At 33.2% G+C, this 26,417-nt stretch overlaps 1 protein-coding gene and 1 long non-coding RNA gene across 2 annotated transcripts; both read left to right on the forward strand.

The window, feature by feature from the left end:
- Positions 1 to 7,818: 7,818 nt before the first annotated feature.
- LOC126744478 (uncharacterized) lies at positions 7,819 to 14,417 on the forward strand. Its single transcript, XR_007663201.1, has 3 exons — positions 7,819 to 13,264; positions 13,537 to 13,710; positions 13,860 to 14,417. It is a non-coding gene; the product is annotated as an uncharacterized LOC126744478 (long non-coding RNA).
- Positions 14,418 to 23,687: 9,270 nt separating this feature from the next.
- LOC126744627 (putative nuclease HARBI1) lies at positions 23,688 to 26,109 on the forward strand. Its single transcript, XM_050452124.1, has 2 exons — positions 23,688 to 23,816; positions 25,222 to 26,109. Exons 1-2 carry the CDS (start codon positions 23,692 to 23,694, stop codon positions 26,069 to 26,071), a joined length of 975 nt encoding a protein of 324 aa, XP_050308081.1. The 5' UTR covers positions 23,688 to 23,691; the 3' UTR covers positions 26,072 to 26,109.
- Positions 26,110 to 26,417: the final 308 nt, after the last annotated feature.

Raw genomic sequence — 26,417 nt, forward strand, 5'->3', positions numbered from 1 at the left:
TCCTAACTTCAGTTGGTTTTCATATCAGTTTTTGACCTATCGGCGACTGCTGTTCTCACTCCAATTTTCTCTAGTCTTTTTCCATTCCTATTTGTCTAGCATATGGAAAATGTTTCTCTAAAGGGCTCAAGGCTGTTCCGTTCATTCGCTCATTGCCCTAAACTCCGCTGTATCGCAGAACTTAACACAGTTGGACTATCTTTCTTTTACCCAACGTGTACAGTGTATCCCTGCACACTTAAACCAGCTTGGATCTGGTCCTTGGTGCTTAGATGGCCTATAAGATGGCCTAGCTGTCAGAGTAAATGATTAATTCTGGTTTCAGGCCCTTTGACTTTTACCCTTGTGGCCACCCCCAGAATGACGAGCACTTCTGATTAAAGGACTGTCGAATATCTGCGCCTATATTCCATAGTTGCAAATCCTTTTGAGATCGAGCCATTCTTTTATTAGGGATTTATCCCTGTTGGCTATGTCAATCTTAAAGAAACCTCTTAGTCATACGGTGTCTTCTTGCTTTGCATTAAGAGGCAGCAGAATAGTTTTTTTTTAATTTGGTGGAAAAGGAAATGCTAATTAGTGATGAATGTGTGACAATTTTATACAATGAGAGTTGTATGCCAGACAGATTGGTATCTGCAATACTCAAAAAAATACCTAAACATAAATAAGTGCCAAGCTGGGGTATGATGAGGCCCTAACCCAAGGACAATGATTTTATTTTACAGAGCCATAGTCTAATTACATCTTGACTACACCTCAGCCCTCAGGCATAATAGGGAAATGCTCGGCAATTTTTTTTTAAACTAGTTAGAAATCAACTGAAGACTTTAAGGGAGGGACTTCAAAATAGGATAAAATCTTTTCTCACCAACATAAATTTAAGTGAAGCAGGAGAAATGCCTTTACACTAGGAGGATATGATTGGCCACCAAAATAGCTTCTAAACCATTTGCATATAATGGTAATATCCTCAACTGGGTGTTTCTAAGGAACTAGGCTTTCTACAGAAACCCCAGTTCTAGAAAACATGCCCTCCACAAATTCTTCATCTTCAACGTCCTCGGCCAATTCAATGATAGTCAATTAGACCTTACCATGCTTCAGATATCAATGTAACAAGCAAATGGCAGAGATAAAATCTTATTTAATGGAGTTGAAAAAAGAACCAGTAACAAAATGAAATCATTAACGAAACAAGTAGTACTACTTACTAGCAATACGTTAGACTGGGTTAAATTAGGTTGGTTGAGCCGATCTTGATAAGCAAGGATATTTACTACGATCAAAGTTTTAGATGTTTTCTCTTATTTATTTATAGGATTTCAAAACCAATTTCACATGCTTTTAAAAGATAATTTCGTTGACATATATTTTTTATAACTTATATTAAACTTGGTCGCTTTATTCATAATTTGCTTAAATGCCAACTAACAAGATATACCCTATGGACCTTAATAAAACGTTTTGTACATATCCAAACAGTCTCCTTATAAAACTTTGAAAAACTTTATTGTTTAAGATTTAACTATTAAAAGGAGATATTATATTTAAAAAAATAAATCGCATTATATTATTGTAATTTCCAAAAAGTATTTATTGGCACTTTAATAACCGGCGCTGACAAATTCTAAATAGGAAATAAGTAGAATGTTTCTAACAAAAATAATGATACTGTATTAAGACCCTATAGTTAAATTTTATTTTATTGTTTATCGTACTGATTATTTTGTTAAGTTCTGATTAAAGTACAACTTATTTATTTTGTCGCTAATCTTTTTATTTAAGTTTTTAGTATATGTTTATGTAAACAGAAATAGAACTAGTAGAAGCTAATTAAAATCGATATCTCTGACCTAAACTTATAGACAATATGCAAAGTTTAGTTTTATTACATAAATAGTTTGCTTACTGCTGTGTATTCACTATTGTTTCCTTTTCCATAAGCCAACCTTCAGAGTAGTAACACTCATTAAAAAATATTTTATTTTAAGTGGATTTCTTTTTATCTGAAGGCTGGATTATACAGGTTTGTCTGATTTTATTAACCTTTAGGACTAGGAGAAGCTTTTAAAATTTGATAGCTAAAAGAGCTTATTTTAATCCTAATGAATAAAACATTTCTTGCCTTGTAAAAACATTTAAAAATTCTAAACAAATGAGATAAAGTATAGAAGTAAGGATTGATAAATTGAATCTCAATAATTAAAAGTGTTGCATGTGTTAGGTGAAGTTTCATTTTTAAATTTCGATAACAAGGTTTCATTATCAAAAAATATACCTAATATGGTTTTGTAAGTGATCTTGGAATACTTAATTATTTATAATATTTGATTTCCAAACACTTCATAGGAAATAGAATTTAAGTTTTAGGGTTACTAGTATTTAAACTGGTATCATATAGCGTACCATACACTTTTCTAAATAGAATGGATAAAAAATGAACAATTGCAAATGAACAGTGTAAGAAACTTCGTAAACCTTTTATAAGGAAATGTGACCTAACGAAGTAAACCTTTCTAAATAATTTTGTATTCAAACGTTTTTACGAGGTTTCTACATAAAATAAAAAACGAAATATTTTTATAAAAATTCTAAACTTTAAACGTTGAGTTGGTACCTTATTATCTTTTATCCTACATATATTATTGCTGTTATACTAATTTTTTGGTGCGCAATATGAGTTCAGAAGCAATTAAGTTGTTACTATGTAACTAATGCTGTAAAAACGCATCTACACTTAATAAAATTTACAAAATAAAGTTGCGATCTCATAAATTGCATTTTTACTCTCCCCATTATAATAATTTTAAATTTTTTTTAACAGTTGAAAGATTGTCATAAACGAATTATTAACATTTTTATGGTGTGATTTTGTTAAGCATATATAAGGAGGGCTCCACGAAGTAAAAAAAATTGCCATGCATTATTTAATTTTGTTTTTCAATTAATCATGAAAATGCAAATTCAAGAAAATTTTGCTAATTACCATTTAAAGCGTCCAACGTACACAAGTTCTTTGAAGTGTTTTAAATATGCGATATTTTTTTAGAATTTACAAATTTATAATTAAAACCTTAAAAAAAATTATTAGTATCACGTACGCTTTGACGCTGAGCTCGTAACCTAAAAGTACCGCGCAGCAAAATTTTCGTTATCGAAAAGCAAATTATCAGAGTTAACTTAAAATTATAAATAATAAAGATACAATTCCAGAAGCCAAGAATATTTCATGTAGTCCATACGCTAGGTAAGATCCTGTGTTTTTGAGAGTTCCCCGCAATGTTTTTGCAGAATATTTTTGTGATATGAGTACTTATTACGAACCGGTTTGTTACCAAGCCCAAATTTGGCACATAAGTTTTTATACAGGGTGGTCCCCTAATTACAGTCTAAAATTTTGCAAATAATATGGTTTGGCATATATAAAGTTTTTAGTTGCGATATAACTTTTAATGTGTCTTATAATTGTAAAATAGAGTGGACAATAATATATAGCAAAACAAATTTAATGATACAGGCTGGCCCAAATTTTAGAAAAATAATTGCAGTTAAAATAATTTGAACACAATATACTTTTTACCTTTATTTATTTATTGTTCGGATTTTTACCCTGGATTATTCCTCCTTTACAATAACAAAATGAACAACACTCTAACCCAGCAGCCCTACAACGGCAACTATTTTGCCGCGACCAGTTCGTGCAATTGCAGCTTGGTAAAAGATCGTCACTCGGGGGAAAAAGGTTAGTTACTGATTTTGATAAGAGGCAACCATTCTCGATCTTGTATCCAAAACAAAGTGGATCAAGCAAAGTGGTATGTTCCAATGTATTTAAACAAAGGTTTGATTATAAACAATAAAAAAAGCTCTTAAAATATGAAATCTAATATTTGCACTAGTTGGGGGTAACTTTTCTAAAGAAAAATTTTTTTGGTGACGGTAAATCCAATATCTCAGTTCATTAAAATTTTTACATGAACTGTCTTGCGGTATAGTTTTACCAAAAACTCTTCTGCAAGCCGAACAAAGCTTTCAATTTCTCTTTTGGTTAAACCTAAAAACAAAATAAATAAGTGGTATAATTTTATGGATTATAGTGGTTATATATTATTATACCTTGTGCAAAGTTCAAAAGATGTTTTTCTGGTTCGGCTTGAAAAGCAGCACGTTTTTTGCCAACTTTGCTCGTATAATCCGCTCCAGTCAAGTGGTAAAGCGCAGGAAGTACCAAACAGGTTTCTGTGCCACAACACAATGCCATAATATGTATTGCGATGTCTCGTTTTGTAGCCCCTGTTCCTGTTTTTATCCATAGTTCCTGATAAAGATTAAATTTAATATTTAAAACCAATAGTGTCGATAAAATCTTTACCTTTAATCCAACAGATTCAAATTTTCAAAAGGGATATAATTTCATGATTATAATGTCAGTATCAGATGACAAAATACATATTTTCTTATGGTTTTCACGTGCTGCCTGAGCTATGTGAATGATTATTCTCATATCAGCTTCCTCAATCTCTCTTCTTTCCAACATATTTAACAAATCAGAAGAAGATGACGTTAATTGAAACGCTTCGGTATTTGTAGCACTACAAACCAGTTGAACGCCAGGCCAGAATTGGTAACCATTTTTTAAAATAAATAAGCGCAGAAAGGATTGAATTCGAATTTTATTTTCAGTAGAGGCACAAAACTTTTTTCCTTGGACTGTAAGTAAATGTAAATTCCAATCTGCCATGCGATCTGCTCGAATTAAATTGCGTACCAATCCTATTAAAACTAAAACATTATTCCAGTAATTAAAAAGAGTGGATTCATCGCATCTTTTAAGAATAAATGTTTTAAAATCTACTAAGAATTTTTTTGTGGTCTCCTTAAATTTTTCATTAATAGCATGTGCTTCTTCCAAATTTTTTTCAAGAAATGTGTTTTGTAAGTTTTTAATAGAAATTATTTCTTCTTCGTAATTAGATGAGTCATGTTCTTTAAAAAATGCTTCGAATTGTAAACGTTGCAACACTTGCTTGCGTGTTCGGGAGTTAAAGAAATAAAAGTCAGGTCATAGGCGCAGTTAAGTTATTAGACGAAGTAAAAATTTAATGTTAAAATATATTTTAAACATAATATATCAATTTAACACGTTAAATAAAAATTTAGATGTTAAACTCTAAGCATAATAATATGTATACAAATTTGGTCTGTACTTTTCGCATATTTCGGCTTACGTTTCGCATTACGCTGCACACCCTTACTTAAAATGCACAAAATGTTTTTTAAATACTATTAGGATCATTTACAAACTTATTTAGAATTTAAACTACGGTCCCAATTTAATTTAAAGCACATAAACTGGCAATTTTAATGCATCAGATTAAAAACGTCCATATAAAATGCATTGAAAAGTTGGAAAAACTTAATGTGCCAGAATCTTGAGAGGTAACAAACCAAAACATGCTTAGAATGGACTAAAAAAACATTATCAATTGTAATATTGCGGAGAGCTCTCAAAAACACAGGATCTTAGCTAGCGGTTGTATTAATGGGAAATTTCCCGCTTTTCAAGTGTTTTTTTAAGTTTCTTAAATGTTAATATTAATGTTTTTTTTTATCTATAATTCTCCATAACTTTTGAAATTTTTTATGAACTTTTATCTACTTTTCTGGCTGAATATTCTAGACATTATTCAGGATAGAATGAGCTACCATATGTATCTTTAGCACGCTTACATCTATTTTGGCATTTTTTTAACTTATGGCTTTTTCGTGCCGAAAAAAACTGGGACATTACAATTTAAGTAGGGAATTGTCTCCAAGTTTATTATAGTAAATCACATTCCTTGGGTATGGTATGCATATTTACGCATTATGAATTTTTGGTGTCTTAATAATTACATATTTAAATAATAATATTGATACAAAACATTTTTATTTTTCGATATTTATTTTTATTTAGAACACATTTTATAAATAAACCAACACTAACTAATATCTTTTTTGATAATATGGAATAAAGAAATATTAATACTTAGTAAGCGCATCGTCGTTATCAATTACAGCTTGAAAGCGTCGTGGCATACTTAAAATTAAGTTTCTGGTATATTCTTCGGTTATTTGGTCCCATGCGTCATCTATCTTTAGGCGTAATTCATTCTGATTTCTAGGCCTAAAGTTATCTTTATACATATATTTTGCCATTTTACCCCAAACGTTTTTAATTGTGTTGATATCAAGGCTTTTTGAGGGCCACGATAAAACTTAAATTCGTCTTTCGTCTAAATAGTTTTGAACGATACAGGCTGTATATATAGGAGCATTATCATGTTGGAAGATAAAATCTTTCCCATAGACTACACCAACAGATGGTATCATAACATTATTCAGGATATTGCAATATCCTAAGGCATTAAGCCTTGCCTGCACTATTTGACAAACGCCTAGTCCTCTAAAACTAATCCAGGCCCAAACGTTTATACTAAAACGTCCACTTTGATTAATCTTATGTGTATATCTTTCATCACATCTGGTATTAGAAGGCCTGTAAACGCGGATTTTGCCAATATTGCACGATTGAAAGGTTTTTTCATCCGAAAATATTACCGTTTCCCATATGTTGTTTTGGCGTGCGTTTGATGGGTAAATTCTAATCTTCTCTGTTTATTTGCTTCAGCCAAAAATATTTTATTTGTTGCACAGCACCTTTTAATTTCCAAATTTCTTATCCCACTACGAGCTGTATTAACAGAACCAGGAAAATACGTGTCTTCTTTCGCCTTTATTGCTGTTTCAAACGGATTATTTCTTAGAAAGACAACTAACTCTCTATCTTAAATGTCGTTTGAAATTTTTGGTCAACCAGAACTTGGATTTCTTACAATAGCTCCGTATTCTGCAATTATTGCCTTAGCTAAGGAAACGGTATTTTTACTAATGCCCAATTCTTCTGCGATTCTTCTTATAGGAACTCCATCCATCAGACGAGTGTATATTATCGCTTTTTGTTGAGGACATAATGTGGGCTTTTTGAAAGAACGATTTTGTTGACGCGGCTGTCACAAAATTAAATTAACTTTGACAACTTCAAAATATATTATTCTAATAGGCCAAGAGATTTAGGAGATTTTGCTGTCCCAGTTTTTTTTCGGCACGATAGTACATAAAACTATTGTAACAATCTTAACACGTGGCTGTTAAGATATACCAGCTATTCTCCGGCATTCCGGAGACACTCAAGTTGGCGAATGTTCCGTAACAATGGTCTACGTAAGTGCCGTTTCACATGAGGCGTAGAAATTTTAATTTTAATGCAAACAAAACCAAAATGATGACTCAACAATTTTTTGCGATTTTTACAAATTTTTTTAATGCAATAATATGGTAGGTGTAATATTTTATGTAGTTTTACAGAGGCAAATAATGCAGCCGACAAAACCTCACTATATATTAAGGCCCAAGCAATTTTATCTCAGTGTATCTAAATAAACATAAAAAGCGCCTACGTCTTACGCTGCGAGTAGGGCGTAGAGCGTCGACTTTCTTTTCACATGGGGATAGTCAATAGTGAAGCAGTATCAAAATGGACGCGCAACTGTGTACCTCGGGCGTTGTTGCCGTGGCAGCATATTGTTTAATTCAGAGAAAAATAGCAAGAAAAAGACGATTTTGGGTACATCCAAAGATAATTATACTAACGAAGTTTACTATTATTACTATTATTATATTATTATTAGTATTATACTATTATTAGTAGTTTACTATTATTTTCTTTGGTACATCCTATTGTCAGCCAAAGGTTACTAAAAGGTGCATTTGTAACCCTATATTCGGAGTTGAGGGAACATCCAAGGAAATTTTTTAATTACTTTCGGATGAGTACTACGACCTTCGACGAATTGAATGTAAAACTAGAATTCAAGTTTATCCATAAAAATGTAGTTAGGCTATCTATATCGGCGACCGAACGACTGTGTGTAGCTCTCAGGTAAGTTAATAATGTATATTACTGATAGTTATTGAATATTATTTATTGCGATACCTAATATTACATTTTTAACTACATTATGGCAACTGAGTGTAGGCAGGAATGATCATATACTGGTCAGGTGGTTGGCTTGAAGCAGGTGTATTTGATTGTGGCGACGATATAATGTCGTATGCCCCAGGGGAAATCGTTGGTATTGAAGTAAATCCACTTGATGCAGATGACGTAGGTTGTTGACAATAATAAATATTATTTGGAGGATAGGGTTCCTGTGTAATTATTGCTGCAGGTTGTACTGGGATTTTTTTTTTAATTTTAACCAATAAATTCAATACTTCAATTCGAAATTGCAGCTTTTGATCCTGATTGAAGTTCCGAAAAGTCGGTAATAATGAGTCAAAAAGTATTTGTGTTCATCACCTATAGGCTCTTCAGTTTTTTTAAAAAATTTAACCAGACATTCTTCTAATGCATTTCTTTTTGGAGCCCTTTTTCTCTCAAAAAGTGGTTTCACTCGTTCAGCTTGGACTTTCCCATCATCGATTTCTTTATCCGAATGGTCATCATCTTCTTGGTTACTTGGCAAGATAGTAAAATAAATTAGCATACAATATGGTGTACCTATCTAAATAAACTAAATACATGTACATACCTGCTGTTTTCTTTTCTTTGTCATCTAAATCCTTGAAATTGGGAATAATAGCAGCAGCAATATCCACCCAAGATTTTTCCCTAGCGTCTCTGTTTTTATAATTTTCATCGGAAACGTCCCAAATATTTTTTTTTCCTCAATAGTACTAATCATCAATTCTGTGTCGACGAAATCCATTGAATTGAGGGTTGAACAGTTAAAGGATGGTCCGGCAAGAATAATCACATTATTAAACCACGAATACCACGATACAAAATACAAATACACGGAATGTAAACTGAAGAAAAAAAATGGAATTTAGGCAACAGCACGGCTACTACAAATGCCCCCACTTCCAGCGCGCGTCGTCGCATGTGAATGGGTACACTTGCCACCATGCCCTTACGCCTGGCGTACCTACGTCAGGCGTACGGGCCAGGCGTGGAGTCCGCGCCGTAAATTTCACGCTGGAGTACACGGGCGCTCGAATCGCCTGCATCTGAAACCTACCAATAGAGTCAAAATAGAGAGTTTAAGTGCACCAAATCCTACGTGCCTAAGGATGCCGCGCCTGTGCATTTCATTCATTTTCACGTTTCGCTTGAAATTCGGGCTACGGGTGTACGTTATTCTGCGTTGCTCCACGGGACTAATTTACTGCACGTACGTATACGCGGAACGTCCCGAGCATTTACGATTCGACTCGATTTCAGTGCAGATTAGGTTTTAGGTTATGTTATGATGGGGATCATCCCAAACAAAAACAAAGGTGCACAAGTTTTGTAGTTTTATTATATTAGTTTTGGGTTTTGGTTGCTTAGTTAAGTTAATTTTGTTTGATTAGTTATAGTTTGATTATTTGTTCTTGCTGCTAATGACTTAGATCCTCTGATAACGTAACCCTCAATAGTTTCCAGTAAGGGTAAGTTTAGTTTTTATGTCTCATGACTTTTCGGGTTTTCAGTTAAGCTGTTTATGCTCAATATAATATGTTTCAATTAAGCTGTTTATGCTTTCATCTTAGTTGCCTAGAAGTTGATGAAGAAATCTAGTTTATTTATCCCATCCAATGTAAGATATAGCTATTTTATTTAATTTCCTAAATTTCTATTACTAAAAAACAATAGTAAATGAAAGACAAAGTAATAAAAATTATCCCGCCTGGCACTTGACAAATGACAAGTCGCTGTCAATTCTATCACGTCACGTCAACACGCAGAAAATATTTCGCTTAAACTCATTTCGCAGGACACCTAACGTTATACTCGTACGTGCGTTAACCTCGTTTAACGTGCGTAAATCTTGGCTACGTCGTCGCTGCACTTAAACTCTCTAATGCCAACCGAGGTTCTGGCGTAGCACGTAGGGCGCGTCGTACGCCTCATGTGAAACGGCACTAATAGATAATGAGGCCTCCTCTCTAGAAAGTCAGTTTAAATATAAATATAGGCTTACGACTTTTAAAACCAATTGAATAGTAGGAAAAAAATTCAGTAAAAATAAATATTTTTGGTCATCAAGTGTTTTAATTCACATATAAATACATAATGTAAAATAGTCAAAACGCTTCAGTATGTACAGGGTGGCCATTTTATTAGAGGACCTTTTTCTCAGAATCTACAGAGTGTGCAAAAAAAATTTCTTACAGAAGTGTTTTCGTTTTAAGCGAATTTTTAAATTATTTGAGTTTTATCAATACAAGGTATTTAAAAAGTGCTACACCGACTTTAACACCAAATTTTAAATGAGACACTACGAATATTTTTATACTTTTGGGTTTCTTGAGAGAAATAAAGGTAACTTTCATAAGAACTACCTATCCGAATTTTGTGTAGTTTAGACAGAAATTAAGGTTTTGTATTTGTTTTTAGCAAATTTATGTCCGCGGCATACAGTGTTTTGTAATGCTGGTAATAAAGACTTTTAATAAAATTAGTACCACAACTTAGGAAGGCTACCTCCTATTGATCGACGGTGTCCGGGTATTTTAATGTATACAGGTTGTCTAGAGCAAAAAAAGCTATTTATCGATATACATATACATGTACGTTCTATACCAAAATCTCATAGTTTAGAAAATACTTGGAATTTTATTGGATTGATATAATTTCAACTCTACAATATTGACGCTCCTTGAACAAATTTTGCTAATTTAGTATTTCACCGTCGTAGGCTGTGAAATAACATTAGTTAATATCCGCGCTTCTCGTATCCATAGCTACAGAATAATGTTTAAACCACTTCTGTGACATAAATTTATTATATTTGAAAAAAAAACAGCAACACAACGCTAACTAAAGTCTAAAGTAAGTTTTCAATACGCCCTCCATTTTAAATAATACATGTAGCATAAACAACTTCTAAATGTTTTATAGCATTGAATACAAAATCTGTTTGATTTAAGTAGGCTACAGCCTCTCTAATACTTCTTTGCACTTAATTTACCGTGGTAAGCCTTTGCTTGTATACAGTATTCTTTAATGTTCCCCACAGGAATTTTGCCCATTTTGCCCTATTCAACGGTTGTACTGATGGTTTAAAAAGTTACTTTAATTGTAGCTCCTATGATGAAGATCATCATTATCTATTAGCGGTTGTATTTCAATCCTTGCCATATCTAAATATCTTCTTGAATTCAAATTTTCATCAAAGAAAATTGATTCCATAATTTTTAAGCGATGAATTTCCCACCCCACTTTAACGAATCGTCTTTCCAGCTTTTTTACTTTTAAAATCTTTTTGTTATGTTTTTCACTCCAATAATGCATATTTTTCCTATTTAGAATTAGTGTTGATGTGAAAAATTTACGCATCAGTCTAAATAATTTTATTAAACACATTTTCATTGAAATTCATGTTCATTAAGCTATCACAAAGGTATGATCTTCCATCATAGTCTCTTTCTTCTAAATGGTGAGCAGGTAAAAATTTAAATGAGTTACGGTTATTAATTTTTAAACAATTTTGAATCGCGCTTCTTGTGATATTTAACTCCAAAGGCGGTTTGCCTGGTGGAGGTTTCGGGTTTATCCTTGAAATATAGAAGAATTTCTAGCTGCTTTTCTTCTGTTAGAACTCTTCGGGGTCTATTTTTAGGTCTTGGAAGTAAACTACCATTATGTTTGAATTTTGCATAGATTTTGCCAAATACCTTTTTTTTTCCGAAATTTGCCGTAACGGAAATTTTCTTTTATACTCTGTAAACGCCAAAGCCGGACTTTTGCCTGACTTCTGTTAAAGTCGGTGCAGAACTTTTTGAACACCCTGTATTAATAAAACTCTGTTAAAAGGCCACCCTGTACATTCAGGTTGGGGAATTACACGTTGAAGGGAGTAACACGGTGCACTGTTGAATTTTAAAGTGTTATTATTTTTTCTTAACTTATGATGGCTGTCTTTACATTTTTCGAAAGAATAAATATTAATAAATAATTAATGGTTTTTCGGAAGCAATTCAATCATCAATTCAGATGCAGTATAATGTAGGGATTTGTTTTCAATTACATTTGAACAAAATAGATTCGTTGCGAAATAAACCATTTTAAAAATGTTTTTTGAATTTGAAGACATCTGTTTGTCTTCAAGTCATAAATGTCATAAATGCCACACTAAAGTGAAAGAACCTTTTATCAAAAAGGTTCCGGGGTAAGAATCCCGATGTATTAAAAAAATGGATCTGCCGATTCGGTGCACCGAAGAGTCTCTAGGTCAAATAGGTGAGATGAGAACTTCGTCTCCCATAACATCTGAAGTATGGTTGCCGGCCGGGAACCGATGTTGCCGGGGCGGACTACTTCAGTGAGGTGTGTAGTAGAATGGATGTCGTTAAAATTCACATATTCATTCATGATGCCATCGATCGGATAAGAAGGCGGATTCTCAATCATCTTCTCGAGACGTGACGTCTCGAGTTGCTACGAAATGCGATTCCCGATCCATTTTGTTCTCGCTAGCGAGTCGGGATCTATCGAGTTCATCTGTCATTTTCGCTCGGGACCTAAGAAGCTGCCGAGAATGGTAAACGAAGCGATCTATTGGTCGAAAAATCTCCTATTCCTTTTTTTCGTTGTGTGTGTCTATCTCTATCGGATCGGACATCGACAACGACAATCCGTTGCATAGAGAAATGAATATTAAATATACTTTTAATTACTCTATGATCCGTTGTTGGTTCATGTTCTTGAGCTTGAGTTTGAATTTTTGATATTTTGATTTTTTGTTTGGGAGTACAAGTACAGATTATTTCCAAATATTTTTTAAAGTTTTAAATCGATCCTTTCCGCACCTTAGGCAGCGTGCAGTTGGAGAATCCGGTAAGTTTGTTTATTTATGCATATTATTATAGATTTATTTTTTTTTTAATTACCGTATTTTAATTTTACTTTAAATTTACTAATTTAAAGTAAAATTTATTTACTTTAAATTAGGAACCTGCCATATAATAATATTTATTAAACAGGTACCTAGGAAGAATGCAAATACAGCATGTGGAAGTTTTGGCAGAGTTTATGGAAGACAACCCTGAATCTGCAAGGGGTAGACTTTCTGCCTCGAATGCTAGGGAGAAGTTCAAGGCACTGTGGGGAAATTTAACCACCAGGTTAAATCCCTTAGGACTTGGTGTTAGAGATGTGAAAAAGTGGCAAAAAGTAAGGAAAATATAGAATATAATGTCAGATTTATACATTTGTTTAGTCACAATCACAAGAGTTAAACACATGCTGCAATAAGTGCCATTTACTGAATTATACAACAAATCTTTCAAACAAATTATCATTATCAAACAAATTTTTGATTGAAATGCGACTTTTATTAAAGTTTGCTTTGTGGGTGTCTGATACACAAATATAAAATCTGAGTTAGAATCAATAAAATATTTTATGTAAAAATTTTGTTTTAATTAGTAGGTATATGTTTTTAGACATGGTCTGATTACAAAAGTAATTTAAAAAAAAAAGCTGCCAAAATAAAAAGGTATCAAGAAGGCACAAGTGGTGGTCCAGCAACCCGTAAGACTTTGTCAGATTTAGAACAGAGAATCCTTAACATTCTGGGCACTATGTTTTATGCAGGGATTGGTGTGGAGGAAAGAAGTGTAAGTATTTTAATTGATTAGGTATTTCTTTCCCTGCAAAATAGACCAATCATAAACAAGCAAATGGTTTTAGTTAAATTACTGTGTTTCACTTTTGTTTAAATAAAATTCTTGTTAATTAATTAACTGTTTTATATTGCAATTTTCAGATAAATGTTAGCATAACCTTCAACCTCAACAGCTTGTACCACAACCTCAAACCAATCTATTACTGAAATAGAGAATAATAATAATTATGATGCTCAACAGCAGCCTTCGACTTCTGCTGCTAAAAGGGGTAAGGAAAGTGAAGGTCCATGTGAGCAAGCATGCCCTAGGCAAGACCAAGACCATGATTACTTATTCTTTGGGAATCATAGTGAACCTCCCCCCAAAAAAAAGAAAAAAAGTAAGAAACCAATGGAAGCATATGAAGAAACCATAGAATGCTTAAAAAGCATTGAAAACACTTTAAAATGTGGTCTTTCAGAAATAAATTTGACTTTGAAGGAACGCTTTCAATCTTTAGGTAAAAGGAACAATGAATTACCATAAAAAATAAACACAACCATTATTTGGTAATATATTAGGTATAAAAAATTTGTTAATTTAGTATAAGTTTTGTGGCCAAGAGTGCAATTTTTTTCTTTTTAACACCATGGGTTATATTTTTTTGTGATTTTTGTTCTATTCCTATTTTTTATTTATTTTTTAAGTTTAGTTATTAATTGTTTGAGTTCCTATCTTGGTTTGTATTTATTTATGTTATTTAAGTTTATGTCTCAATTATCTTTTTTTTGACTTCATTATTAAAATGTTTTTTTATATTTTTATTGTTTTAATTAATTAATATTATTGCTCTCTTAAAAAAAAAATGCTATTTTAAATTGGCACTTTCTGTGGCTACCTATAATTTTTAGTTACTTCTTAGAACTTTTAATCTCCACCCACACTTCTCTGGTAGCGACCAGTTGCATAAAACCTTAGGGCTACTAAGAGTTTCTGTTCCACCGATACCTTATCCCTGTGTGTCGGGTGGTGTATTTGAGGTCTCAAAACTTCGCACAGATGCTGGAAGAGTGCTTTATTCACACGAAAGAGTTCTTTAAAGCGATTATCACTGATACCATTAAAATCAAAACTCTCTTTGCATTCTCTCCTTCTACGTCTAAAATCAAGACTGGCTTGTTGCCTTAACAAATGATCAAAAACTGGCAACATTTTTAGCTCATTACTAACAATAAAAACACAAAAAAATTTATTATTAAATAATAGGTATTAGTCCTTTGCTACAAACCACAAACAAAAATAATAATAAAAATATCATATCAAAATAATTTAATAATATGTCAACGTCAAGTCTGTCAAATTACGAGTTTAAATTCAATGCTACCAATATAATTTTGACTTTTGCTACGACTAAGACTCGAGACGTGTTGAGAATCACCTATTCGCTAGGTATCGAAATCTACTTCGAGTAGTCGTGACCTTTCGAGTCGTCACCTATCGAGAAGTTGAGAATCCTACTCAAGGTACGTATTAATTGTCAATGGCTAAAACCAGAAATACAAAAACGGTAACATTGGCTTACGACCCTAAAGGTATGGTTTCACTGGGGCGTCCGCGGTTGCGTTCGACGGCGACCGCTTGACGCGTGCCACTGGTATTATGGAAACTAATGTAAGCGGTTTGTTTGCATCGGTCCGAATTAAATCAATCAATCAATCACATGCTTTATTGTCAAAAAATTACAAAATTTTGTAGACAAAGCTAATAAAAAAAACATAAGAACAAAACAAAACACACAAAATAAAAAAATAAAAAATAAATATACAAACAAAATAAATACATGCAAAACTGTACAAAAACAATGTACCTGATCAATATACATCATGAAGTATAAAATGTCAATAAAAATAAACACAATAGTCAATAACAGTAAATATAAATGCGCGGCCAACAACAGCGACGGCTCGCGGTTGTTTATCGGTGTTTAACCAGTCTAGACGCGCTACTAGCTTCGTTTTTTGGTATTTGGTGTGTTTGAAGTGTGTGAATAAAGATGTCTCCCAGATTTTCTTCAGAAGATAATAAGATTTTGATCTCCAAAATTAGAAAGCCCATCATAAGGATTTTAATATGAAAGAAAAAACTTGGGCACAGATAAGCCAATTCGTAGGGAAAAATGGTAAGTACTAGAAACAAAACGACCGTACTACACATTAATTTATAAGTTTAATATGAAGGAGTCTTTTTACAAAAAATTTGGCTTAAAGCGGAAAGATATAACATAAGTAAATAATCCATTATTATGTCATTCTTTTCATAGGATATTAAATTTAATTATTTCTTTACACACTACTTAATCGCGTAACGTGATACCTAGTCCTGCCATTCAGTAGCGCCTTCTTCATTAAAAAAAATTGTCAACTGTTCCCTGATATGGAATGCTTCTTGATTAGCAAATCCTCCGGGACGTCGTATTCCATGCAATCCAGTAGGTGCCAATGCGGCTTTATCGAAATGAAAAAAAGGAATATTATTCCGCTCCAAGTATCCTGATCGGAGAAAATTATGTAGGCAACAGGCACTTAATATTAAATCATCGAATGTGTGGGGACTTATGGCAATTGGAGTATAAAATACACTGTTAAAACACACTCTTTGTTACCTTGCGTGCTCGTGAGAGCCTATAGTTAAAAATCGCTTTTGCTCTATTTGAATTCGCAGCTGCTTTTGTGTAAGGTTTCATATCATGCCTCTGCAATTAAAATGCCTCATCCTCAATTATTATTACATGGGGTACTGCAGGAAAAATCTTTCCAGATTTCACCAGTTTGCCCATATTGGATTTGGCAAATATCCCACTGTCACCTTCTTTCCCGTATGACTCTATATCAACAGCGGTAAACATATAATTTGCGTCCACCATACCCAACAAGATGGGATGGAAAAATATTCTTTAGTAGTTAAAGAAAAGAGGGACCATTTTTTAAAGTTTCACTTTATCCAGAAGTCCTTGGCATTTTGTTTTAAAGATTCTTGCGTGGGTGTAGGAATAAATTTTTCGACTAGGCGGCACCTTAGTGCACCAAGTGTTTTCTTGACAATAACACCTGTGTTACAGTAGGATACACGGAATGCAAAAGCTAATTATCTAAAGGACTCTCCGGTTAACATATACCTGTAAAAAATAAAATCACAATAATTATGACATTACATAATTATATTTATTAATTTGATTTAAACTTCAAACTACAAATATTCATCCGCATGTAAAGTATTTTATTTAGTCATAGACTGTAAGAAACGTTGGAAGTCAATAGAAGATAACTATTTTCGCCACAAGAAAAATTTAAATCTTGGCACTGGGTCTTCTACAGCAAGTAAGCCCGTGAAGAAGTGTCAGTTATTTCAACACCCAACATTCTTAAGTTCTACAAACCATGAATGTAGGTAAGGACCTAATTAATTTTATACTTTAATTAATTAACATGCATCTGATTTTAACAGCTCTACTAGTACCATTTTGGATAGCATATCTGATACGGAAGATATGACTATACCAACTAGCGACGAAATGTCTTCTCTTGTCTCTCCTCAAGATAACACAACGCAAGATTCTTCTGACAGGACTAGAAGTGGTAGCAGGGTTTCGACAACCCCGCCAAAAGCCAATAATCGATCCCAAAAAATACTACTTCTGAAGTATTGAAAGTCCTTAATAAGCGTTCTGAAGAAAGAAGCGATATTTTTAAAAAAGTTTTTCAATTGCTTCAAGAAGAAGATGATACCGAAGTTTTTATGTGAAGTGTGGCCCTATCAGTTAAAAAAACTTCCACTTCATCTAAGAGTCCGTGCGAAAGTAGGAGTTTTACAATTAGTTACAAAATTGGAATTAGAAGACACGCACCTGAGAAAACCATTCGATCAGTGTTACCCTAATAACAATTGTCAGAACCTAGAGAATATATAGTTTTATCTACATTGCCGCAAACATCTCAACCGTATACTGATGATGAATCGTGTTCCCAAACCCTTTCAAACTTCTTAACGTTTCACTAAGTGTACTTTGCAATAACTATTACGAAAATATTATTCTGTATTGTGTTATTATAAGTTAGTATGTTAATATGTTATTATAAGTAAGTAGTGAACTTTGCGACAACTATTACCAAAATATTCTTTGTTGTGTTACTATAAGTTTACATGTTAATAAAAGCCTACCTTAAAGTCACTGCAAGTTTTTCTTCAGGCAAAATTGGATTTCTTACTGCATTTGTGGAATTTTTCTTAATGTCGTTATTGACAAAACTTAAAATAAATTCAAATTCAAATTCAAAACGTTTATTTGCCAATATCAAAAATTACAAAACAGTTGCACTTATGATGTAGGTAAAGTTAGCAAATAGGAATGCATCTCGATTATAAAAACCGTTTCTCAAAAGTACCTTTGCAAGAGGCACTTTTAAGTGATACATCCTCAAGAAAAAGTAACAAAAAAGGAAACAAAATAATAAGAAGAAAACTCTTACCTAAGAATATCTTTCTTCGATACATTTTGATAGTGAGAGCTTGAAAAAAATTTTTAAAAATACAATTTATTTATATTTATGTACAGAGGGCAAAAAATGTATGAAGTAAAACCAAAGGAGATTATAGCTACGCAAGCTTATTATTGCGTAGCTATAATAATCTTTGGTATTGCTTTTGGATTATTCAGTCGAAAAAACGTGAAAAAATTCAGTTGAAATTTTTCGTGGTCCTGTTGTAAGTGACGTGAAATAGGCAAATTGAAAAATCCTTCTTTATCGAGTTTCAAAAATTTGATTTCATTTACTTCGTTTTCTGGTTATGATCCTTACAATATCTACATCCCCTTCGTTCTCCATGAAGAGAAGTGCAGCCAATTTTCATTTGTTCATACCTATTTTAAACTACCGAATTCACTGGACGTTCAGCTTGACACAAATCACCAGACAGTCTTAATACTATCCAAAACTCTTTATTTTACTCTCGATGCGTGTTTCGCTAACGATGTTAGCATCTTCGGGAGAAGATTAAAGCTAAATTAAAACTACTTACAACTGATTATCGTGGTTTTTTATTTTGCCGCCAGAGGAAAAATTATAAATTGTGGGAAGGGAAAATTTTGTTCCAAAAGCGTCTGAAATTTTTGAAAATGAAATGCATAGAGGTTTTCTTTATGTTAAATATTCTACACAGATAATTTTGACAAATACACAGCAATGCTTCTTACACTAATTTCAGGATTTTTTTCAATGGTTGCTAGAGTTTCTTCATCATCAACGTTACAAGGTTGTCTTCCTGTCTAATAGTTTTTTGGAATGACTAAGCCTGCCTCTCTCACAGTCCGGAAGCCCACTGCAAAAAATCTAATCAAATCTAATCAGGCTAAATTTTATCTAAAAAGATCAGTTGTACATTGTACAACAATAAACCATTGGAGCCCAACTGGTATCCGTGGCGTTGTAGGCGATAAAAATTGTTTAACAAACTGAAAATTTTTAAATTTGAATCAACAATATATACGCCCAAACTTCACACCGTTCGATCGGTCTGGATGTCCTGTTTTCAAAAATCCCTTGCCGCCTTGCCTAGGCCGTGGCAAACCCCGTGGCTGCAAAGAAAATTCGACTCGACTCGCGAGAGTCGGCTCGAGACGTAGCCGATCGATAGTTCTAGCCTGGACGGAGGATCGGAATTGGTCCTACTCGGAATTTGTCCTACGTTTACGAATCCGGCCGAACGGGTTAAAACAGTGTTGTCAGAACTCTAAAATATTCTTAGCAATGTGACCGAAATTCAGTATTCAGTTCAGGGAGGGGGATACTGTGTGAGATTGAATGTGATACCAACCATACAACAACTACAACGAATAAGGCCGTTCAACCTAGAACTTATTGTTGTGTGTGTGTGTGTGTTGCAAAGATGGAAGGATTTGGTAATCAAAGATTTTTTGATCAAGAATTTATTAATGAAGCCAGAAGGTATGAAACTTTTAATAAAATTTAAATTTAAAATTAAATCAGTCTTATACTTATACAAATTATTATAAAATAGACAATATAATTATGAGGAAAATCGAATATTATTGTAGTTTATAGTAAGATTACGGATTTAAAATTTGAAACTACCAAACTATTTTGATACTCGCTTTGAGTTTTAAAAAGAATAAAAATTCGGTATTTAAATTAGGTGGGTAAATTAACAATTTTATTTTTAACTTACATTTTACAATCTTAATTTTATTTAGAATAATGCCTACCTCTTGCTGCATTCCTGTTTAAGCACAGAAAAAATTAAAATGGATTTAAAATTTTTTTTTTGGTTTTTTTTTATTATCTTCGGAATCATTCAAATTTTCGATTTTTTAAATAAGCAACAAAAATTTGGCGTAGGTACCTACCTAATTTTATTTTCGGCATTAAAATTTTTACGAAAAAGTAATACAGCAATGCAAAAACTTTTCCATAGCAACCAAGATAACCCACAAAAGTGTCAAGAATAAGTTTTTGAAAATTTGTTTTTTTTCAATAATGTTCAAAATCACATAAAATATAATATATATATTTTTTTATATGGCATATTCTTTTACAAGTAAATAATGTGCAACTTTGGGGTAAATTATCCATTTTCGTATTTTGAGGGTAGACGAATTTGAAACACCGTTTATGTATATTTTTCCAATAAAATAAATAATAAAAAATATTTAAAACATTTATCATATACCTAAAAATACGTGATAATAAAAAAAATATATTATCTTGTAAAATGTAAAATATTAGGTCCCGCGGTATCTCCACTTAGTCGTTCCACTGTACGGCGTGCGCCACCAAATCTCGGCTTCAATTTTGACGCCACGAAACCAGTGTCACGGCTAGAACTCTCGATCGGCTACGCTCGAGAGCGCGCGCCATGGAGGGGGATCGGAATTGGTCCTACTCGGAACTTGTCCTACGTTTCCGAATCCGGCCGAACGGTTAAAAACAGTGTTGTCAGAACTCTAAAATATTCTTAGCAATGTGACCGAAGTTCAGTATTCAGTTCAGGGAGGGGGATACTGTGTGAGATTGAATGTGATACCAACCATACAACAACTACAACGAATAAGGCCGTTCAACCTAGAACTTATTGTTGTGTGTGTGTGTGTTGCAAAGATGGAAGGATTTGGTAATCAAAGATATTTTGATCAAGAATTTATTAATGAAGCCAGAAGGTATGAAACTTTTAATAAAATTTAAATTTAAAATTAAATCAGTCTTATACTTATACAAATTATTATAAAATAGACAATATAATTATGAGGAAAATCGAAGTTTTATGACCAATATGCTCTATTTTTTTAAAAAATATACGAAACCTGATCCAACCTTGGGCCAACCTAACTCGCCCTAACTTTGTCTAATCAAATGATAACGACTGGACATCAATTTAAGCATTATTAAAATAAATTGGTTACACAACGTCCTGGTGACTTGGGTTGGCCCAAGGTTGGGTTAGGTTTTGAATATTTTAAGAAAATAGAGAATATTGGTCATAAAACTTCGATTTACCTCATATATTGCCTATTTTACTTGGATCGTTACGTTATTGCCCGGCCATTATCGTTAATGTGCGAATTTTTATCATTGACCGTAACATATACACTATACAGAATACCCCATATTTCCATATAACTTAATAATACAGTTGCCGCCCGCGTGCGCCATCTAGCTATTAACAGTTGCGACACAGACAATCCATCGCATCGGTCGCTATTTAGCTGCCGAAATTCGTAAATACGGCGTTGTCAAATATAAATACCTCCTATCCTTGCTTCTATATCGAAATACAAACCCAGGATTTTCGAGGAAAAGCCGAACCGTTCCGATCGACCGTAGGACAAAATCTGAGTAGGACTAATTCCGCCTTCTCGCCATGGAGTAGGACAAGCTATTGCACTCGTTTCTTGTGCCACAACAGACATTATTGGATTCGGAATTTTTCTCCTTTAATAGTTCGATATTATTTTTTTTCATCATTTCTATCATCATCACCATAATTTTTATTATTGTTGTTCTAATTATGAAATTATTTTATTGCATAGAAAAAATGTGAAAACATTAATTATACCTTAATATTATAATGCAATGTCAAACATTATTGAACTTTCATAGTTCTTGTCGTTAAATATTGAGACTACGGTGTTTTTCTGAGGTATAAGTTGTGAACGTTCAGGGAAGTGCTAAAGTTCGTTTTATAAATTGCTTTGAAATGAAACAAAAGTATGATTATTTACTTTCTCTATAAAGCACATATCAACAATACAGAGCTTATACATTATTGTTGGGGTCGAATTGATTATCTGTAAAAAAGTGCTTTCGTTTTTGATTTACGTATAATTCTGGAATAATGGATTGAAAAAACTGTACAAGGTATCAAAAACTATTAGTTTTATTTTACAGTCACTTTTATGTCTTAATAAACATTCTGATGATCTATGTGGAAAAGGACAGACTTTTTTTTATTATAACAATAGAAGGCTTTTTAATCGCAACTCCGTGGCTGTCATATTACATTCTACATAGTTCGGCTACTACTGTAATGCCAGCAACGCGAAGAAGTCGAATAAAGCTCTATTCAAATCAACTTATTCTAAATTCATAGGATTAAGTATGAAAAACAAGACTAAAAATTTGTGTTTGAAACCGTCACTCACATTTATCACCTTTTACATATCTGTCGATTCGCAAATTTGTATTAAATGCAACCAAGTTAAAAAGTCCAAAACAGCTGAATAAATGTTCTTTCTGGGCACATAAATGTATTGACGACGTTTGCAGCACAACAGTGCTTCACTATATCATAAGTAGTATGCGAAAGACCTTAAAAACTGATTTTATGTATGCGTCTTATTATTTAATCATTTGCACATTACAAAACGCATACATTGATAATGTAGAAAATATTTAACTTTGAATCATAATTTGTCACATCAATATGTTGATAGAGAAAGTGCGTAAAAGCAACATTAACATAAAGCTGCACATTTTGATCATTTTTTCAACGGCTGGACATCTGTACTAGTAAGGCCTACTCATGATATCAGCTCTTTTTGTAGCTATGAACAACTCAGATTATATGAATATACTACAAATATATATCAATCAACTTTGAGCTTCATTTGCACTCTCTCCGAGAAGACAATAGTATACGAAATTTTATTCGGAACACTTCTTGAATACACCGTCTTTTTTACATATACAACAGTTGATGAAACTTATAATATGACATTTCTACATTCGCAAAATGCAAACTCGAATATCCGTCATAACCAAAGGCTCATAAAACGTTAGTTGTGCGTAAGTAACAGCTGATCCGAGCTGGGCACGGGCACGCACTTATGCCCTGTCCTACTTCGCGACACGCGCTTTCGAGCAGACTCTCACGAGTCGAGTCGAATTTTCTTTGCAGCCACGGGGTTTGCCACGGCACAGGCAAGGCGGCGAGGGATTTTTGAAAACAGGACATCCAGACCGACCGAACCGTGTGAAATTTGGGCGTATAGATTGTTGATTCAAATTTAAAAATTTTTAATTTGTTAAACAATTATTGCCTACAACGCCATGGATACGAGTTTGGCTGCCAATGGTTTATTGTTGTACAATGTACAGCTGATCTTTTTAGGCCGCTTTCACACGGGTCGGTGTAGCAGCGGTCTGGTAGCGGCGCAGCAATTACCGTAACGATGCTCTGCCGCATTATCTATTTACATGAGGCAACATATTCCACAGCAGTGTAGTGAACATGTCGTCTAGTGATGAAGAGGACATTGTGTTATATATGTATTTTAAGAGATTACAACAGAGAAAAAAAAAAGAAAATATTGGGTGCATCCATACATTGAAAGAAACATTAACTGTAGGTTATTTGTTGCCGCTCAAGAATTTTATAATGGTAACTTTAAATATAACTTTAAATAATGGAAAATTTCAGTCAATGTACAGAATGAGAAAAGCTTCATTCCAAGAACTTGAACAACTTATTAGTCCAATTATTCGTAGACAAAATACGAACATGAGAGAATGTGTAAGTGCTGGAGAAAGGATTTTAATAACTTTGCGGTAAGTACTATGAATAAAATAAAACACACTACTCTACATTATCTGTATTGAAATTCGAGAAAAAAGAGTAAAGATTTGGTGGTACGGCTGACCCTGATTGCGCTGTCGGAATTTCATTGTAATAAGTTTCTTCTAGAGAGTGAATCGGTCGATCAGGAGACACTAAAGGTGTTAGTACAGAGTGGCTAGTAGATGGTCTTTCGAATGAAGATGAGGAGGATGGATTAAATGTAGGTTGAACATTTTGCAATTTTATTTCATCAACAAGGATCATCAGCTTGATTTTAAATTTCCTTTGTTGTTCTTCTGTCATACTTTCCAGGTCAGGTAGCATACTTAGTAAGAAGTGATGCATGTGGCTGATTTTTTCTTTATTTTCAGAGTTCTCCACATCTTAAACCTTTCTTGTTTTTGCTTTTAAGTAGTTGACAAATGTTTGCTCACCTTCTGTATTGTAACGTTTACGACATCGAACGGTACTCATTGAGGTAGATGCTGGCGTCGCTGATAAATGTTGTATTGTTTTTTGTTTTGCTAATGATGCAGGTCGATTTAATAATAACAATAATAATAATAAATATTTTTTATTTGCAAACTCAACATAACTACATAAAAAAAAGAGAAAGAAATACATATTTATTATTTTATGCAAATAAAAGGCCGATTCTGGTCTTTAATATTGTGGCCAATACTTAAAAAAAACTAACTAGAAAAAAAATGTAGAAACGCTTGTAACAGACTAAGTTTAATTATACACACCTACCCAAAAAATTTAGAACATTAACATTAACATAGTACCTCTCATAAAAAAAAAAGAAAAAGAAAAACACGCACATTAGTTACCCACACTAAACACAAATTAAGGTGGAGACTGAAGTCTCCACCCACACTCAAACTAACAATATTGACCCTTCAATATTTTACGCAGACAGCTGCTGACTCATTAGACGCACCATCATTCCCCTGCGAAAAGTCTGAACAGACACCAAACCCAACTCAAAATGCATGCCCAAAGAGTTAATCTGATATGCAAATTTTTATTTGTTTCTTCTGTTAAATTAAAGTCGTCATTCCGAGAATTTTTATTAAAATTTTCATTTGAAGGTGAGTGTTCTGTTGCTAGATTTTCACAACTACGGTTTTCGTTAGGAATAGGTTCTGGGACATTGCCATTATTTTCGGAAGTATTTACTGCTTTTACATAAGGCAGTATAAATTGCAAATAATCCTTGAGGTAATACGGTTTTTTTGGTTTAGAACCACTTGGAGGGGTCTTCATACTTCGAAGAAATGAAGATCTGATGTTGCGCCATATTTCCTTATACTCTTAAACTGAAATAAAATAAAAACAAATCAATTTGTAGAAATACAAAAGTTATATGTTTGATTTTCTTATTGATTTTAGGTATCTTGCCACGGGATGCACTTATTCTGCTCTGGCCTTATATTTTGCAAGAGGAGTTACGACAGTATCGTATATAGTAAATGAAACAACATTAGCTATTTGGAACACTCTTCACAATGTTTATATGAAAATTCCCTCTAACGAAAAGTGGAAGGAAATAGCAAATCGCTTTTACGAATTATGGAACTTACCTAACTGCTTAGGAGCAATTGATGGCAAGCACGTTAGAATACAAAAAATTCCCAACTCTGGATCAACAAATTACAACTACAAACATTACCATTCAATTGTTTTACTTGCGGTTTGTGATGCAGATGGCTTATTCACAATGATAGAAACCGGCTATGCAGGCAGAAATAATGATGGAGGAATTTTTCGTGCATCAAATTTATGTCAGTGGTTGGAAAGAAATGGTCTAAATCTACCCGCTAGTGCTTGTTTGCCACATGATGAGAGCCAGGAAAAAGTACCATATTTCTTCGTAGGAGATAACGCGTTTCCCTTAAAACGATATTTAATGAGACCATTCCCTGTACAAACACTGGATAATAAAAAACGTATATTTAACTATAGGTTGAGCAGGGGACGAAAAACCATAGAATGTAGTTTTGGCATGGTAACTCAAAAATTTTGTGTTTTACATAATTTTATACGAATTAAAGACGGGACGTGGTATTCGACACCAACATCCGAACATCGACTGAATATCGCAGTTCAAAACTATAATTTGCTAGAAGAGATTATTCGCATAAACCCTGCATCTTCTGGAGCTACTGTTCGTAATTATTTAGCAAATTATTTTATCAAGCCAAATAGTAGCATCTCATGGCAGTATAACTATTGTTTATAAGACTAATTTAAAAAATGTTTATTACCTGAGAGGTTTGTTTTTTTTGCCACTCTTTCCCATGCTTTATCCGTAATATCTTTCCGCGAATATTCTGCGATTTTGTAGTTATAGAGACACTCATATTTTTCTATTTCTTGTACTAAATTTATCTCGTTCGACATTTTCAACTTCCAAACACAAATGTAAACAATCAAACATACATGCGGTATTAACCATTTACCGCCTAAAAACTTGCAGATAAGCAGCATGTAGAACGCATGTCGTGCCGAAATCTTGTTGCGTCGACTCGTGTGAAGTCAAACATTTGGTTATATAGAAGCGATATTTGCTCTGCATACCGAACGTC

Source organism: Anthonomus grandis, chromosome 14 (genome assembly GCF_022605725.1).
Source record: "Anthonomus grandis grandis chromosome 14, icAntGran1.3, whole genome shotgun sequence".
Lineage (NCBI taxonomy): Eukaryota > Metazoa > Arthropoda > Insecta > Coleoptera > Curculionidae > Anthonomus > Anthonomus grandis.

Coding starts and splice junctions, on each gene's coding strand:
- LOC126744627 (XM_050452124.1), top strand. CDS start 23,692: ATGTACAGAATGAGAAAAGCTTCATTCCAAGAACTTGAACAACTTATT. Junction 23,817..25,221: donor AGGATTTTAATAACTTTGCG/GTAAGTACTATG, acceptor TATTGATTTTAG/GTATCTTGCCACGGGATGCA.